The sequence below is a fragment of the Gaeumannomyces tritici genome (assembly GCF_000145635.1).
Source record: "Gaeumannomyces tritici R3-111a-1 unplaced genomic scaffold supercont2.6, whole genome shotgun sequence".
In the NCBI taxonomy this organism is placed as follows: Eukaryota; Fungi; Ascomycota; class Sordariomycetes; order Magnaporthales; family Magnaporthaceae; genus Gaeumannomyces; species Gaeumannomyces tritici.
Genome location: NW_008804550.1, coordinates 1,014,716 through 1,030,491, shown reverse-complemented (window position 1 = coordinate 1,030,491; position 15,776 = coordinate 1,014,716). Strand labels below are relative to the sequence as shown.

Below are 15,776 nucleotides of genomic sequence, written 5' to 3'. Positions count from 1 at the left end.
GACGACCTCCTTGACGCTGGGCAGCACGATGCGGCTGCCCTTGCGCCCGGGGAGCGTGTCCTCGACCTCGTCCTGCTCCATCTCGACGTGCTCGTTGCGCCACCACGACAGCGGCCGGAACGAGCTGCGGCCCGAGCGCGTGCGCGTGATGGCGTCCGACTCGCCGGGGACGTCGCGCCGGTTGATGACGAGCCCACTCCGCTTGGGCAGCGGCGCACGCGGCACAATCACCACCGACGTGTCGCCCACGTCGCCGCCCGCCGCAGCCGCCGCCTTTTTTGGTTTCCTCCCCCTTTGCTTCGGCTGGGGCGCCGCCGCTGTCGACGACTCGTCCCCCTCTTCCGCGTCTGGCTCTGCGACGGGTGGCTTGGCGGCCGCCGCGGGCTTTCGTCCGCGCCCCTTGGCAGCTGGCGCTGCGGCCGCGGGTGCGACGCGCTGGCGTTTCGCAGCTGGTTCGGGCTCTGGCTCTGGCTCGGGATCCGGTTCGTCGGCCGTGGCGCTGTTTGCCGAGTGACGCCCTGGCGCCCCTCTCCTGCGCTTCCCTGAGTCGGCCTGCTGCTGCTTTGGAGGCGCGACCTCCTTCGCTTTGCCTTTGGCCGCGGGGCGTCCGCGCTTAGCAGGTACTGGCTCCTCCTCCTCCTCCTCCTCCTCCTCTTCCTCTTCCTCCTCGTCTTCCTCTTCGGCCTCTTCCGGCTCAGGCTCAGCGGGCGGTTCGGGAGAGGAGCGCTTTTTCCTGCCACGCTTACCGGGTGCTGGTGCTGCGGCGGCTTTGGCAGCCGCCGCTGCCTTTGCTTTCCCCGCCGCTGTTTTTGGCACGACACGCTCTGGCTCTAGCTCCGGTTCCGGCTCCGTCTCGGCGTCGTCTACCGGATCGGGCATGTCGTCGTCGTCGTCGTCGTCGTCTCCCACATCCAAGATGGCCAAGGACTCCTCCACCACGGCGTCGATATCGTCGTGGTTGGTCTCACCCTCGTCGTCGTCATCGTCAGAGGCTGCGCCGCCGTTGGGCAGCCGGGAGGCGCCGGCGGGCTTCGGAAGGCCGTGCTCCGTCGCATCGAAGTTGAGGCGGCGCGTCGCTCCCGACTTGAGCTGGGAGGCGGCGCCGGCGGGCGCGGGGCGGCGCAGCGGGGAAGACTCGCCGATGCGCATCGGGGGGGACTGCAGGTTCGTGAGAGCCGGGGACTTAGCCCGGGGGATCGGCCGGCGCGCGCTCTGCTGCTTCTTAAGCAGCGAGCGCGGGTCCGGGCCAGGTGCTGTTGTGGGCGCCCGCGGTTAGCAGGCCAGGCTTCCCTACAGGAAGCGCGCCGACGAGAGCTTACTGTTCTCAATGTCCATGTCCGCCTCGTCGCTGTTTTCGTCGTCATCGTCCTCATCTTCGTCATCGTCATCGCTAGCTCGGTCCTTGCCGGGCGAGTCGAAGATGCCCTTCAGAGGCATGATGCCATTCTCGTCGCGAACCCCGCTGTCTGGGAGCACCACGCCCGTCTTGCGGCCCTGCTTGCCCAGCTCGAAGACCTGCTCGCTAGCCAGCGTCCGCCGGTTGGCCCCGTTTGGCCTCGGCGCCATGGTCAGTTCGGCTTCCGTGCGATTTAGGGATGGTTGCTGTCGCGCGACCGCGATCGCGCTGGCGTTGTGGAGGCCCAAGCTCGGGGACTTTTTTTTTGTTTGTCGCTACGGATTTGCGCAGCTTCAGGCGTCGAAATTTATCACAACAAAACAAACCAATCACGACCAAATCGCAACTGCGGCGGTGCGAGACCCAATCGGCTGCGACGCGCGGGGATAATTATGGACGCAGACGGGCGAGAGGCGAGCTCTGGATTGACAGCAAGCAGTCCTGGCTTGATTGTGGGAGCTGTCGAGGATCGGAGAAGCTGCCTCTCATGGCACGCTGCAGCTTCAGCCGGCGTCCTTTGTTGTCGTCGCTGTGAGACGACGTGAATCTCAGTCAAACTCTCGACGCGTCCGTGCCCCAGCTCCATCAACGGCCCAAGGCGAGCTTGGCTTAGACAGGGGCGGGGCCCTGTCGCTCCAGGGACACTATCCCTACCAATTAACGCGTTCTCGGCAATGGCCAACTTCACGCGTCGCTTGCGACCTCCGAAAAGCCAACAGCAGACCACCCTTCTCTCGCCTTGTTGTAACACCTGATTCCGAGACTCAATTTGATCCTTAATACAGCCGCCGACATGGAAGACACACAGATGGCCGACGACAACCCGAACTTGGCGCTCGAGACGCCCGCCGAGGACGTATTCATGCCGCCCTCCATCAACGAGCCGGCCATCGTCGCGGGCGACTCCTACATACACTTCTCACCCGTGCCTGACTCCCTACTCCCGCCCAAGACGCCGACAGAAGCAACAACAGAAGCAACAGACGCCAAGGAAGACACACAACTCGGCCCACCCTGCTTTCTCGGCGTCGACGAGGCCGGGCGCGGCCCCGTCCTGGGCCCCATGGTCTACGGCGTCTTCTACCTCCCCGCGCCGCTGTCGGACCCGCTGCTGCGCGAGACGCACCACTTTGACGACTCCAAGGTGCTCAAGCCCGAGGTCCGGTCGGCCCTGATGGAGGCCCTCTGCTCCGCCGGCAGCGACCTCTACTCGTCCTGCGGCTGGGCCGTGTCGGCACTGTCGGCCCGCGACATCGGCGCCAACATGATGCGGCCCGCCTCGGCCGCGGCCTACAACCTCAATGCCCAGGCCTTCGACGCCACCGTCGCCCTGATCCGCGGCGTCATGGACCGCGGCGTCAACGTGGCCGAGATCTACGTCGACACGGTCGGCCCTCCCGCCACCTACCAGAAGCGCCTCGAGCGCGTCTTCCCCACAGCCCGCGTCACCGTCGCCAAGAAGGCCGACAGCCTCTACCCATGCGTCAGCGCCGCCAGCGTGTGCGCAAAGGTGACGCGCGACGCCGCCCTCGAGGTGCTGTACAAAACGGTGCTGCGGCCGCCAGCAGCAGCACCGGGCGGCGAGGAGGCGGAGCAAGACGACGAGGAGGGCAACGAGCAGGCCAGCTGGGGCTCGGGCTACCCGTCGGACGCGCGGTGCGTGACCTGGATGAGGCGCAACATGCACCCCGTCTTCGGCTGGGGCCCCGAGTGCCGCTTCAGCTGGGGCACCGCCAAGGAGATGCTGGAGCCGACGGGCACGGCAAAGGTGGCGAGCGTCAAGGTCGACTGGCCCCTCGACGACGACGGCGAGAACGGCCGCATGACCGACTTCCTCGTCGCCGGCGGCAGGGACAAGGACGCAGACGAGCTGGGCACCTGGTTCGGCACCCCTGCCGACGTGGAAGCGTTTTGATTTGCATGGTGCGTGTTTTTTTTTTTTTTTCGGGTATCCGGCGGGAGGCTTCATATGAATGCGTCTGTCATTTGGGCATAATAAGGGGTTAGAATCTGCGACGGCGTTTTACGGCACTTGCTGGCATGGCGAACTGAATACACAGTAATGATTCACATTGTAAAAGGCTGTGCAATCTCCTTGAACGCTCCCCTACCCCCCGACGAAGCGGCTGCCTCTCACCATCTCTCCTTGCTGCCAGCCTGTCGGTCTACACTGGCTCACAGCACAACCGATCACCACTTGCGGCATGATTTACTCCTGCAGATTAGCAGACGGACAAAAGCTCAGCCAGACGCCCATCCAAGTAACCCAAGGTCGCTTGCAGCCATTTTGTGAACTTCACACATCCTCTCCTCCCCCATCGTGGCAGCTGCCCCTGCCGCGCCTGCCGCCCCTTCCTCCCTCCCCTTCCGTCCCTTCCCCATGATGAGAATGGAACTAGCCAGGACTAGGGACCCGCCGAGATTCTGAGCTCGACTCCCCGGGAACGGAGATGTGATCAATGCCCTGCCACGGTAAAGTCAAATGACTATCACCTTCTTTTTGTAGCCCTTTTGTTTTGCTTCCCTGGGTAGGCTGCATGGACGATGTGGTGAAGAATTAACGCTTTGTCTTTTATTTAACGGCGTTGAAACTCACGTGCATGCAAAGGAGAGAGCCAAGTTACGTCGTGCCATTCTGGATAAAGACATTCGTTCTCGTGGCAAAATGTTGGGCGGGTTAAAAGTAAAATGTGTGCCTGTTTGCTATGAAGTTGTAAGATGGATGAGGCGAGACAGTTTAGGGAACCGGCACCTTGAATACACACCGCCGTGTCAAATTATCGTCAATCTTCCATTTATAGGTTCATCCATCCCGTCATCTTCCGCCCCGTTGGCCAACTACAAATTATGTGCCAACTGTGCCGAGTGCCCATGGAGGGACGTTTAAAGGAGTCCGTCTAGTGTTCCATCCTGACCGTCTATACACAAAATGCCTGTCCAGCCCGATAGCCAGTCGCACAGGCGCCATTAACCATATTCCTACCCCTTTCGTTGTCCCCTCAAGGGTTCATTGCGTGAGAATAGTGTGTTCCTCGTAAGACTTAAAATCGTTGCAGCTTCCGGAAACCCATCGTGCTCGTCATCCCCTTGTGGGCTCATACATCTTAAATCTCGTCGTCGTCGTCGGACCTCGGCGTCCGCTTCCTTCCTCTGCTGTCCAGAGAGTCCATCTTGACCGAGTCGCCGTTCATGGCCAGCGCCTGCCTGGCCGTATCGTTGTTGGCGACAAAGTCCCTGAGCTTCTGCTTGAAGATCTCGCCTCCCTGGTTGGCTGCCGCAGAGCTCATCTGCATCATGGGCCCCAGGAGGTTAAGGGTGTAGGCGACGTAGGCGCCGCCAGAAAAGACTAGGAGAAGAATGAACATGGCAGGATTGCGCAGAACTACTCGGCTTGTCAGCTTGTCGTTTCACTTTAGGTCAGCTAGGAGCGAATAGAAACTTACCCATCCAGATCTCGTTCCAGCCCAGGACAAGGAGCAAGACGTAGAAGTAGAGCGGCACCTGCGTCATACCGCCGAGAGCACCGCGTTTGGCCTCGACGTAGACGCCATCGGCTGTCTTCTTGAACCGCACCACCAGGTCCTGACGCTTGGCTTCGCTGAGCACTGTCATCTCCTCCTCGAGGCTCTTGCCCTCGTCTTCGTCAATGCCTCCGATAGGCGTCAGGTCCTCCTCATCCTCAGGCTCTACGCCCCCCGGCTGGTGTCCCACCCACCCGGGAAGGTCTGGCAATGCGGAAGTGGCCGAGAGCCGGAATTTCGACAGCAGCGGTATGAGCGTGAGCGTCGACTCGCGCGCCCGTGTGTAAATGCCCTCGATATCGTCTGTCGGCCGCCAGATCCTCGGAACTCCGGCCTCATCGTACCTAAACTTGTCCTCGAAGTTCTCCCGCAGCTTGAGCAGAATGTTGCCCTCCATAACCTCCTCTTCAATCTTCTCCCGAAGGGCTATCCAGCTCTTGCGCCGCAGCCGCCACAGGCCGACGTGCACCTCGTCATCGCTGGCCTCAAAGCTCTTTGCCCGGTCTGCGAACCGTTCCTGCGCCTCGGTGACGACGCCAACAAACACAGTCCAGATGCGGTCCCACAAGTCTTTCTCCGTCGGCTTCTCACCCGACTCAGGGGCGCCTGTCCCCCCGCGCCCTGAGCCGAGCTTGTTGAACTCGAGCCCGATCGAGTCTCCGAGGCGCGACTTGACCCAGCGCTCCACGCGCGTGGCCAGTCGGCGCATCTCGTCCTTCCGCAGGCGAGCACTAGCCTCGTCTAGCTCCTTCTCGAAGAGAACGTACTGACTCCTGAAGTTCGTCCAGGAGACGCCCTCGATCAGCAGGCTCTTGGCCTCCTTCTTGAAGAACTCGAGAGTCTTCCGCTTCTGCTTGTCGACAATCTCGGCAAACTCGTAGGAGCCTCCGGACTTTTGTCCAGCCTTGACAGCGTTGGTAACGGCATCACTGAAGGTGGCCACGCCGGCCTTGTGGACCGCCGACACCTGCCCCATGTACAATGCCTTGAGGCGCGTGTCGATCTTGGCTTCGAGCTCGGCCCCTTTTCTGGCAGCGACACCCTTGTGGTAGCGGCACGCCAGCTCCTTGAAGCCGTCGACCGCCTTGGTGCGAGCGGTGCTACCAGTCCGGCCGAGGTCGGGCAGGACCGACGGCTTGCCCAGACGGGAGGCCTCGGCCTGTTGGTCCTCGAGCGGCACGATGGCCTCGTCAAAGGCGATGAGAACCTCCCTCGCGATCTCGTCGCAGCGGAACTGGGCGAGCAGCTCCTGCTGCGTGGGCAGGTCCAGGTCTTTGTTGTGCACAATCTGGTCCCAGATGCCCTCGGCATAGATGGAAAAGCCGTCGGCCGGGATCCTCCGGTGGTACTCGGGCAGAAACACGCCACCCGCGAACTCCTGATCCGGGGTCGACCGATGCCCGGTAACAAACCTCGATCCTAGCCTTTGCACTTCAGAAACAAACTTCTCGGGCTGGAGGATCTTGTGGGGGAGGGCGGCGAAGGCAAAGTCGAAGTAGTCCTCGATCTTGGCGTGCTCAAGGGCCTGCGGCTTGGAGATGGTAGACCAGATCTTGGTGAGGTCCTGGATCAGGGTGTCGCGCAGGTTGGCGAGCGGTGTGTTCCCGATGTGGTCGCGGATGACAAAGAACAGCAGCGAGCGCGGGGCCGAGGCCTTGTCCTTGAGGAACAGCTGCAGGTTGACCTCGAACACCGTTTTGAGCAGGCCCATGTTTGCGCCCTGGTACAGGCCGACCTGGTGCTCCCAGATGTTGACGATGAGGACCTCGCTGGTGGCAAGGGCGAAGAGGGCGCTCTTGCGCTCAAAGTCCTGGTCCTCACCGCGCTCGCGGCCGTCGGTGCCCTCGACGTCCATAACGAGGATGTTGTCGGCCATTTTGACCTCGCCGGCGCCCTCGCGCTTGTTCTTGGACATCCATATGCCCTTGGTGGTCTGCCGGCGCTCCGTCTCGGACATGACGCTGAACTCGGTGCCGAACAGGTTGTTGAGCAGCGTCGACTTGCCCGTCGACTGGGAGCCGAAGACGGAGATGAGGTGGTAGTTGAACCCGGCATCGGCCACGTGCGTGTGCTGGAGGTAGTCATTGACCTTGACGCTGTTGGGGCGGCGCGCGGCGCAAGCCGTTAGCATAACCGTCACAGACCGCCAACCTTGATGACCCCTTGTTTTGCTGCGTCTGGTTCCCGCGGGCCGTCTCGATTGTCCCCACCGCGATGCGACTCACTTGAAGAGCTTGTCCTCATCTATGACCTGGATGCCATGCTCGAAATCCTGGGCCGTCGGCTCGCTACCGACGGCGGCGAACTTGCCGTTCATGATGCGCGGCTCCGCAAAGCGGCAAGCGAGGGAGGCTGCAAGGGGGTATTGGCAGGCGACGAACGAGAGGGTGGTTTCTCGAGCAGGAGGATTGCAAAAAGATTCTAGCGACCAAGGGAGCGAGTGTGGTCCATATTTCTGCTGGCGGGTTGTCGCGTTGGTTGTGCTGTTGGAGCGAGCGACTTGTGCAGCACCGGTCGTTGCTTGGGGCGACTTGTGAAGACAAGATTTGGGACACTTCATCAAATGTTAAAAAGCGTGCCACTGGTCAATGACGGGGGAGCCGAATCGGGCCTGGAGTTGCCAGGGGGGCAGCCACGACTCAGGTGGCGAGCGCTGGATGCGGGAGCGTTGCGGGAAGTGACATCTGACGCTCAATTCAGACGCCCAATTCCCATCCACATGTTCACGCTAGGCCCGTTCTGGCCGAGACACCATGCAGCCCCACCTCAGCGGCCTGCTTGATTGGATGCGCCGCAGCCACGCGGAGCCCTCTCCTGCCTTCAGCATCTGACCAGACATCCGTCTAGCACCCCCTATTCCATCTCACAAGGCCAGCCCAGTCATTCGCGAGAAGCATGGTGGAAAAACTCGGGGGCAAAGAATGCGCAGAGTGCATGGCCGAACCATTGGCTCTCATTGACAAAGAAAATACGTGTAGCAGACATGGTGACTGTTCACGGAAGCTGAGATTTCGTGCTATTGTCCCTTCAGCTCTGTCCTTCCACTGTCCATTGGCTGTCCAACGACCATTCACAATCCTCAGCTATACTTTGATAACAGCCTCTTCATGATGGACATGGCGCCTCCCCTATAGCCTCCGCCGAAGATAGCAAAGTGGTTTAGATGATGGTACCTGTAACAGAGGAAAGTCAGCCTGGTATAAACACCGTATATTGCGCATCAAGGAGGGAACCAAGCACATACAGTTCGTAAAGAGCGACCCTGTCCTCGAACTCCTCCACGGGTTCCGACTTTGGGACGAGCTCCCCGTAATCTTTCCAGAACGCCGCTCCAAACCCGCCAAACATCCTCATGATGCCCAGGTCGTACTCGGAATGCCCGTAGACCGAAGACGGGTCAAACACCACCTCCTCTGGCCGCCCATGCCCGGGCCCGCCCACGATCCTGCCGACGCCGTGGTTCCCGCTCCAGAGGTCCCCGTGGCACACGACAGGGACGACGCCGCGCAGGTGCCCGTCGCCCAGCAGGCGCGGCACGACCCTCGCCGCGGTGGCCTCGACGGCCCGCTCGAGCTCCGCGTCGGCCCCGTTGGCGCGCGTCCCGGCCCTTGCGATGGCGCGCAGGCGGTTGTCGGCGTAAAAGTCGGCCCACGACCCGCGCCAGCCGTTCTCCTGTGCCGTCGAGCCGCAGCACGTCGGCACGGTGAAACCGAACATGGCCTGCTGCGGCGTCCCGTCTTCCGCGGCCGCCTGCGGCGCGGGTGTCGTGTGCAGCTCGGCCAGCTTGGCCGCCAGCGACGTGCCATCCGCCCCGCCGCCGCTGCCGCTGAGGTCCAGGAAGTCGGTCGCGAGAAAGAATTTGCCCGGCGACCCGGCCATGGCGCCGTACGCGTGCGACCGCGGACAGAAGCCCGGGACGGCGTCGTGAATGGCGTTGAGCGAGGCGTGCTCGCCGCGGAACATGACCTGCGCGTCGGCGCCGCTGCCCGTCTTTATAAAAAAGGCCCTTTGCTCCTGCTTCCCATCCCCGCCGGTCGCTGTCCCGGCGAGCTTGAACGTCGATGCGAAGCCGGAGCCGCCGTGCGTTGTCATCTTGGCCGTGCCAGGGTCGAGCTTCAGGGCCTCGAGAATGGCTGGATCGACACCGTTGGGCGCCATGATTGTTCAGGAACCCAGTTTGACTATAGATCGGTCTCTTGCAGTTTTTGGTTAGGTTGGGCTCATTTGAAGTATGTGATGAGGCTTGTGAGGGATTGTTAGACGGGTTGCAATCGTCGTCACCCGTGAAGCCAAAATGACGTCAAATCCACTGGATGCGACCTCTGCTCAAGAGAGTGATTTGAGAGCGACAGAGCAACCAATAAAGCCGTTGAAGCCCAGTGATTTCATTAGTCAAGCCACAGACAGCCCATTCCTCTCATCCTGCAAAATGCAGGTTCATCCTCTTCCTGCTGGTGAAGGTTTGATAACCCACATGTCAATGATTTCATGCAGGAGTGATGCGATGTGTAACCTTGAGCCCTCCAGCCCCACCTCGAGTCAATTGAAATCGCATCGCTCCCTGCATTTGACCGAGATCGCAGGCGCAAATGGACACATACTTGCCCAACGCCCCAAGAAGAGAAATGTTGGCAAGGGAAATTTGGTGTCAGGGAGCCGCCCAAACAGTGCAAGGTGGATATATGCAATATAACCAGTAGCCAGAGTCTAATTAACAAGCCCGTGTTCGCAAACCAAGATATTGCCCGCCTTCGTCAAGAAAGATGATACACCGGGGAGGAACCAGGGAAGGGGTGAAGAAGGAACCGACCAATCTATAAACCTATTTGCCCACATCAGATACCCAGACTGAACTCGACACCGACGTCGATTTCCCGAGCTGTTGAGCAGGAAGAATCAAGTTAGTCATCTTCTTCTCGGACCACGGCGGATATTACCAGATTCAACTTACCCATCTTGACAACCTTTGACAGCTGGACCGACTTCTCGGCGGCGTTCTGCAGGTCGTCAATGGAAAAGATCTTCATGCCAGAGTCGTTGATGATCTGGTGGGCCTGCTCCATGTTGGTGCCCTGCAGACGAGCGATGATGGGGATCTTGAGGTTGAGCGACTTGACGGTCTGGATCAGGCCGTTGGCGATGTGGTCGCAGCGGACGATGCCACCAAAGATGTTGACAAAGATGGCCGTGACCTTGGGATCACTGGTAATGAGCTCAAAGGCCTCCTTGATGGCGGCCGGGGTGGCGCCGCCACCGACGTCGAGGAAGTTGGCTGGGGCGCCGCCGTTCAGCTTGATGATGTCCATGGTGGCCATGGCAAGACCGGCACCGTTGACCAGGCAGCCAATGTCGCCGTCGAGCTTGATGAAGTTCAGGCCCGACTCGGCGGCGCGCACCTCGTCGGCGTCCTCCTGGGTGGTGTCGCGCAGCTCAAAGATCTCCTTCTGGCGGAAGTCGGCATTGTCGTCGAAACCGAACTTGGCGTCCATGCACATGACCTGGTGGTCCGACGTCTCGGACAGCGGGTTGATCTCGATCTGGGTCATGTCCTTCTCGAGGAAGATCTTGTACAGCTTCTGGATGGTGTCCTTGGCCTCCTCGATGCACTGCTCGCTGAAGCCCAGGTCCTGGGCGATGCCGCGCGCGACGTCGTCGGTGACGCCCTTGTTGATGTCGATGTAGGTGGTGGTGATTGCGTCGGGGTTCTCCTTGGCGACGCCCTCGATGTCCATGCCACCCTGCGACGAGGATACGATGACGGGGCCCTGCGAGGCACGGTCCATCAGGACGGCCAGGTAGAACTCGCGGCGCGCAAACTTGCGCTCGCAGATGTAGACGGCGTTGCACAGGCGGCCGCCGGCGCCCGTCTGCTTGGTGATAAGCTTGTGGCCGATCATCTGGTCGGCGAACATCTTGGCCTCGGTGGGCGAGTAAATGACACGCACACCACCCTTCAGGCCGTTGTCGAAGGTTCCCTTGCCGCGGCCGCCGGCCAGGACCTGAGCCTTGATGACCATATCATCACTGCTGATATCCTTGGCCACCTTCTCAGCTTCGGCCGCCGTCCTCGCAACCTGACCTGCGGGCACCGAGATGCCGTACTGCGTGCCAGAAGAGCGCCATTGTTAGTTCTCGACCCGGCGCGGAGAGGGGGTCGAACAGCCGCGAGGCCATGGGGTTGCTAGGGTTCGGTGCGTCGTACCTTACGGAGAAGGTCGGCCGAGAGGTACTCGTGGATGCTCAGAGCTCTGCGTTGTTGCTGGGCGAGTCCGGGGAGTCTGGAGGAAAGAGCAGGCTACGTGGTAGGGGCGCCAGGTCAGCAAGGTGCCCGCCGGCCAGAGTAGAGTGCCTCTGGAGCAGGAGGTACAAACCTTGGGCACAGCCGAAGCCAGAACTCTACTGCGAGCGAGCTTGAACATTGTGAAGAAAAAGTGGCAGGTCAAGTAGAGGGGGGAAAGAAGAATGGAACGTCGAGATGAGACAGACAAGCACCGGGTTGTCTGTTCAATTGGCTTCCTTCAGCGCATCAACCGACGTTGGAGTTGGTTTCGAGGCTTTTTTTTTCAGCTTGTCTGCTCAATCGCAATCTGAGAAAATGACCAAATGCACGTTGCACGAGCTTCCTCCAGACGTCACGGGAATTTCCGGGGCCAATGGCTGTGCGTCAGACGTTGGTTGGAAGGCAGAGCTGGATCCGGATCTGATTAGCCGAGCGTGCGCAAAGTGGGCTGGTGCTGTAGTGGGTCAACGGCTCCAAGGAACGAACCCGGGAACTCTCGGGCTCTCGCAGCATGGGAATAGCATCAAAAAATGCCCATTCCGGAAAGTAAAAAAGGATGAGACAACGATGATAGAAAATGTCTCTGAGGCCATGCCAATCCGATGATATCGAACAAATATCTTAACGAACACCCCCGTCGTATCCATTAGCGCGTTTACATTTTTCGCAATACGAGTCAGTCTTTTCTCCCTTCGCTTTCGCAACCCAATGGAACTGGCAAGAGCGTGTTCGTACAAGATAGCGGAAAGCCGCACTCACAAGCGATTGCGAGCTACAACAACTTGACTACGCTCGTCCCAAGGAATGTATACGCAACGCTTACACTGGAATGGTCGCTAATATTTCCAATTCTCCAGCGCGGCTGTATCCGCCACCAGGTTGGCTGCTTCGCTAGACAAGAACCAGCGCTCGAAATTCGATGGATTAACGTTGATGAGAGCCGAAAGGCACGCAATCTCGGATACTTTGGCTCTCAAATAAGCCGCCTGTCAAGAGATATATCTGGTTCTGAAGAATGCACAGGCCGACATCGTTTACTACGGACGTTCCTCTTCTTCTTCGCAAAGCTGAGTCTTTCGCAGGGCTCGGGAGTGTTCTGTCGTCCCAGCTAGCGTCTCTTTCACAGAAGTGGCGTCCAGGTTGTTTTCAGAGGGCATGTGCCCGTTGTCAGACACCCAGGTTGGAAGGAGTCTATAGGTATGTAGATGAACGGGAACACTAACAAACAAATCTCTAGCCATCGGATCACTCCGAGCAGACAAGAAACCAGCCTCGACGTGTTTCTATTAATAAAACACATGTGCCCCCTGCGTATCCAAGCACCAGTGTTTGAGCCCTCGTCAAAGTTGAGATGACCTCCTCTGTATATGCGTGCCAGGGACACGCGCACAGTTACGTACCTAAACGCAGGCACATGCGATATGTACTCAGGCCGGACCGAGGTATTCAGGATTCGCTCTCCCCAATGCTGCTCGCGAGTTGGCAACGAGCAGACCTCATTGGCTGCGAGATACATACTTTGGTGCGGGGAAGCTGCGTTTCAACTACCCGACGACGAATGCTCTCCGCCGCCATCTGAGCGAGTGTGTGTGTACTCTTCCCAACTCGCTCTCCTTGCGAGCCGACAGGTCTCGAATAAGAGATGATCACATGAGCGCGATATATATACAGTACATAGGTACATACTTGGGGGTCGCTGCAAGCGATCAGATGGCCTCGACCGGAGGCCGAGACTGTGAGCTGACAGGTTCATCTGTGCTGCTTTGTATTTAAGGGGTAAGGTCGCCCATCCAGAGGTGTCGTCCATAGGATGGCAGCTCCATTCCCCGACTCTTTGAGAAAGAAACAAGACCGTGAATAATACCTCCAAGCAGCGGACATTCGTAATGGCGTGGGAGAAGCTAGCCATGCGCCCAGGCTACCTCGTCTTGGGGGCCCTTGTAGCCTTCCTCGTCCATTATTTTGTCCGGAAAGCCATGGTCGACCGCCGGATCCGGCAGCTGGGCGCCGTGAGGGCCCCAAGAATAGCCGGCAACCCGTTTTCTGGTAAACCTCGCGTCTCCCCTAGATCGGTATACTCCATAGAGCCCGAACAGCAATACTGATACATACACACTCACACTCGCACACAAAAAAAACAGCGCTCGTCTGGTTCATACGAGCCGGCCGGAAGCAGATGAGTAACGACCTGCTCGCCCTATTCGACAGCATCTACGAGGACGCGACGCCGGCGAGCCCCAACTGCGTCGAGATCTCGGTCGCGCCCTCGATGCGGTTCCTCATGACGCGGGAGCCCGCGCACGTCAAGGCGATGCTGACGGGCAAGTTCTCCGACTTCGGCAAGGGCCCCAAGTTCCACGAGGTGTGGTCGCCGTTCCTGGGCGACAGCATCTTCACGACCGACGGCGCGCGGTGGCACGACAGCCGGGCCCTGATCCGGCCCATGTTTGTGCGCAACCGTGTCCGGGACCTCGACATCTTCGACCGCTGGATGAACGTGCTGCTGGGGAAGCTGCCCGAGCCGGGAGGGACAGTCGACGTGATGGATCTCTTTTACCGCATGACGCTCGACGTGACCACCGACTTTTTGCTGGGCCACTCGGTCAACTCGTTGGACAAGTGAGTGTATCGACCTTTGTCTGTAGATGCGGGCATGAAACTAATGGGTAACTTCTCATGATGCAGCCCCAATAACGACTTTTCCCGTGCCTTTACCGACGTCCAGCGGGTGCAGATGATGTTGACAGTCATGGCGCATGTCCCCCCCCTTGCTCCTCGTTCCGGTTTCCGCCCATTATCCTGCCGATTCCCAGCTAACGTTCTACAACCACCCCCCAGGCCGCTGAAGTCTTTCGTCCCCACCAAGAAGTACTACGCCGGCATCAAGGTAATCGAGCGGTTTATGATGCCCTTCATCGAGCAGGCCCTCGCCCTCCCGCCGTCTGAGCTGGAGAAGCTCTCGTCACCGGACAGCAACAGCAACAGGGAGGTGACCTTCCTGCACAGCATCGCGCGGTACTCGCGCGACCCCAAAGTGATCCGGGACCAAATCATGGCGGTGCTGCTGGCAGGGCGCGACACGACGGCGGCGACGCTGTCGTGGTGCGTGTACGAGCTGTCGCGCAGCCCGGCCACCGTTGCGCGCCTGCGGGCCGAGATGGCATCCGTGACGGGCGGGCGCCGGCCCACCTACGAGGACCTCAAGGCCATGACGTACCTGCGGCACACGCTCGACGAGACGCTGCGCCTGTACCCGGCCGTGCCCTACAACATCCGCGCCGCCGTGGAGGACACCACCCTGCCAGCGCCGGCGCCGGCGGGGGGGCCGGGAGGCCAGGAGATTGCGGTGCTCAAGGGCGACGTCGTGGTCTACAGCGCGCTGTCGATGCAGCGCCGTGCCGACCTGTACCCGCCCGCCGGCCCGGGCTTCCCGGACCCGGCCGTCTTCTGTCCGGACCGGTGGGACCGCTGGACGCCCCGGCCGTGGACGTACGTGCCCTTCAATGGAGGGCCGCGCATCTGCGTCGGGCAGAACTTTGCCATGACCGAGATGGCCTACTGCTGTGAGTGGAGACCGGGGAGCAAAAGCGTCAGTGCTTGGATCCAAGGGTGCTTGGCTGACGATGATGTCTGTGACACTTGATGGTCACAAATAAAATAAAAAAACAGTGGTGCTGCTGCTCCAAAAGTACGACAGGATCGAGTACAGGGGCGACTGGCACGCCCAGTTTTACAAGGCCGAGATCGTGGGGGCTCCCGGGCAGGGAGTGCCGGTGGCGTTCTTCGAGGGGGAGGACGGGGTGGCGGCAGCTTGATGATGATTCGTTGCAGCTCCGAGGGATGAAACCGGATGGAATTCCGAAAAGGCGCGCAAAAAGTGCCTGGCGCCTGAACGTACCATGGATGGCGGGACTGGCCGAAATCGACCGGAAACTTCTTGGGTGTGTGTCGAAATGTCGTGCAGGATTGGGGATGGCGACAGAGCTGATGGCGTCAGGGGCGGGCTGCGATCCGATTAGATAGAGGGTATCTCCACTTTATTTTCAATTCCTCCATCGCAAATCCGCGGCAACTCGAGTTCATTCTCTTGTCTCCTGTCTGCCTACCACCCGTACTTTACAAAACGTCTCGGCTGGCAAGTCGAGCACTATAAACAAAAAAAAATGGCGCCCTCAGACGAGTGCCACGACCGTCCCAAACTCCCCACACACACGACCGCCACGGAGCTCAACAACCGCATCGCCCTATCCCTCGCCCGCTTCTCGAGCCTCACAGGCCTGCGCAAACCCACGTCCTCTTCCGCCTCCTCCTCGACAAAAAGAACCAACAACCCATCCGGAACCAACCCCGCCCCCTCATCCTTCTCGTCCCTCAAGGCCGCCGCGGTGGTGCCGAGCACAGAGCCCGCAAACTGCAAGCCCAGTCGATCCCGCCGCGCCGCCGCCGCCGCAGCCGCAGCAGCAGCAGCGGACGACGACGGCGACGACGACAGCATCGCCGTCCTCCGCGGCGCGGCCGGCGCGCCCAACGCGGGGCTCGGCCACGTGCCCGCCCCCGCCGCCGCCGCGACCAAGACCGG

At 60.2% G+C, this 15,776-nt stretch overlaps 7 protein-coding genes across 7 annotated transcripts in view; 2 read left to right on the top strand and 5 right to left on the bottom strand.

Moving 5' to 3' along the window:
* The window catches only part of GGTG_10727 (hypothetical protein), a 3,126-nt gene extending 1,178 nt beyond the window's left edge, over window positions 1-1,948 (bottom strand). Inside the window, exons 1-2 of the mRNA XM_009228603.1 lie at window positions 1,320-1,948; window positions 4-1,253 (exon numbers count right to left, since the gene is read on the bottom strand). Coding sequence (XP_009226867.1) covers window positions 4-1,253; window positions 1,320-1,566 — 1,497 coding nt within the window. The 5' untranslated portion in view covers window positions 1,567-1,948. The remainder of the gene's footprint in view (window positions 1-3; window positions 1,254-1,319) is intronic.
* GGTG_10726 (ribonuclease H2 subunit A) lies at window positions 1,912-3,468 on the top strand. Its single transcript, XM_009228602.1, has one exon. The coding sequence runs from the start codon at window positions 2,190-2,192 to the stop codon at window positions 3,309-3,311; it is 1,122 nt and encodes a 373-aa protein (XP_009226866.1). The 5' UTR covers window positions 1,912-2,189; the 3' UTR covers window positions 3,312-3,468.
* A 568-nt stretch (window positions 3,469-4,036) lies between these two features.
* GGTG_10725 (SEY1) lies at window positions 4,037-7,459 on the bottom strand. Its single transcript, XM_009228601.1, has 3 exons — window positions 7,143-7,459; window positions 4,840-7,013; window positions 4,037-4,778 (listed from the first exon to the last, which is right to left on the bottom strand). Exons 1-3 carry the CDS (start codon window positions 7,232-7,234, stop codon window positions 4,501-4,503), a joined length of 2,544 nt encoding a protein of 847 aa, XP_009226865.1. The 5' UTR covers window positions 7,235-7,459; the 3' UTR covers window positions 4,037-4,500.
* A 369-nt stretch (window positions 7,460-7,828) lies between these two features.
* On the bottom strand, window positions 7,829-9,571 carry GGTG_10724 (hypothetical protein). The gene is made up of 2 exons (XM_009228600.1): window positions 8,162-9,571; window positions 7,829-8,090 (listed from the first exon to the last, which is right to left on the bottom strand). The coding sequence occupies exons 1-2, from the start codon at window positions 9,073-9,075 to the stop codon at window positions 7,997-7,999; spliced, it is 1,008 nt and encodes a 335-aa protein (XP_009226864.1). The 5' UTR covers window positions 9,076-9,571; the 3' UTR covers window positions 7,829-7,996.
* Window positions 9,516-11,519, bottom strand: GGTG_10723 (succinyl-CoA ligase subunit beta). The gene is made up of 4 exons (XM_009228599.1): window positions 11,289-11,519; window positions 11,120-11,212; window positions 9,869-11,018; window positions 9,516-9,796 (listed from the first exon to the last, which is right to left on the bottom strand). The coding sequence occupies exons 1-4, from the start codon at window positions 11,334-11,336 to the stop codon at window positions 9,753-9,755; spliced, it is 1,335 nt and encodes a 444-aa protein (XP_009226863.1). The 5' UTR covers window positions 11,337-11,519; the 3' UTR covers window positions 9,516-9,752.
* A 1,564-nt stretch (window positions 11,520-13,083) lies between these two features.
* GGTG_10722 (cytochrome P450 52A1) lies at window positions 13,084-15,035 on the top strand (the record flags this gene model as incomplete). The annotated part of the gene is made up of 5 exons (XM_009228598.1): window positions 13,084-13,243; window positions 13,339-13,816; window positions 13,883-13,955; window positions 14,046-14,760; window positions 14,867-15,035. 5 exons carry the CDS (start codon window positions 13,084-13,086, stop codon window positions 15,010-15,012), a joined length of 1,572 nt encoding a protein of 523 aa, XP_009226862.1. The 3' UTR covers window positions 15,013-15,035.
* Window positions 15,036-15,260: 225 nt separating this feature from the next.
* On the bottom strand, window positions 15,261-15,692 carry GGTG_10721 (hypothetical protein; the record flags this gene model as incomplete). The annotated part of the gene is made up of 1 exon (XM_009228597.1): window positions 15,261-15,692. One exon carries the CDS (start codon window positions 15,690-15,692, stop codon window positions 15,345-15,347), a length of 348 nt encoding a protein of 115 aa, XP_009226861.1. The 3' UTR covers window positions 15,261-15,344.
* Window positions 15,693-15,776: the final 84 nt, after the last annotated feature.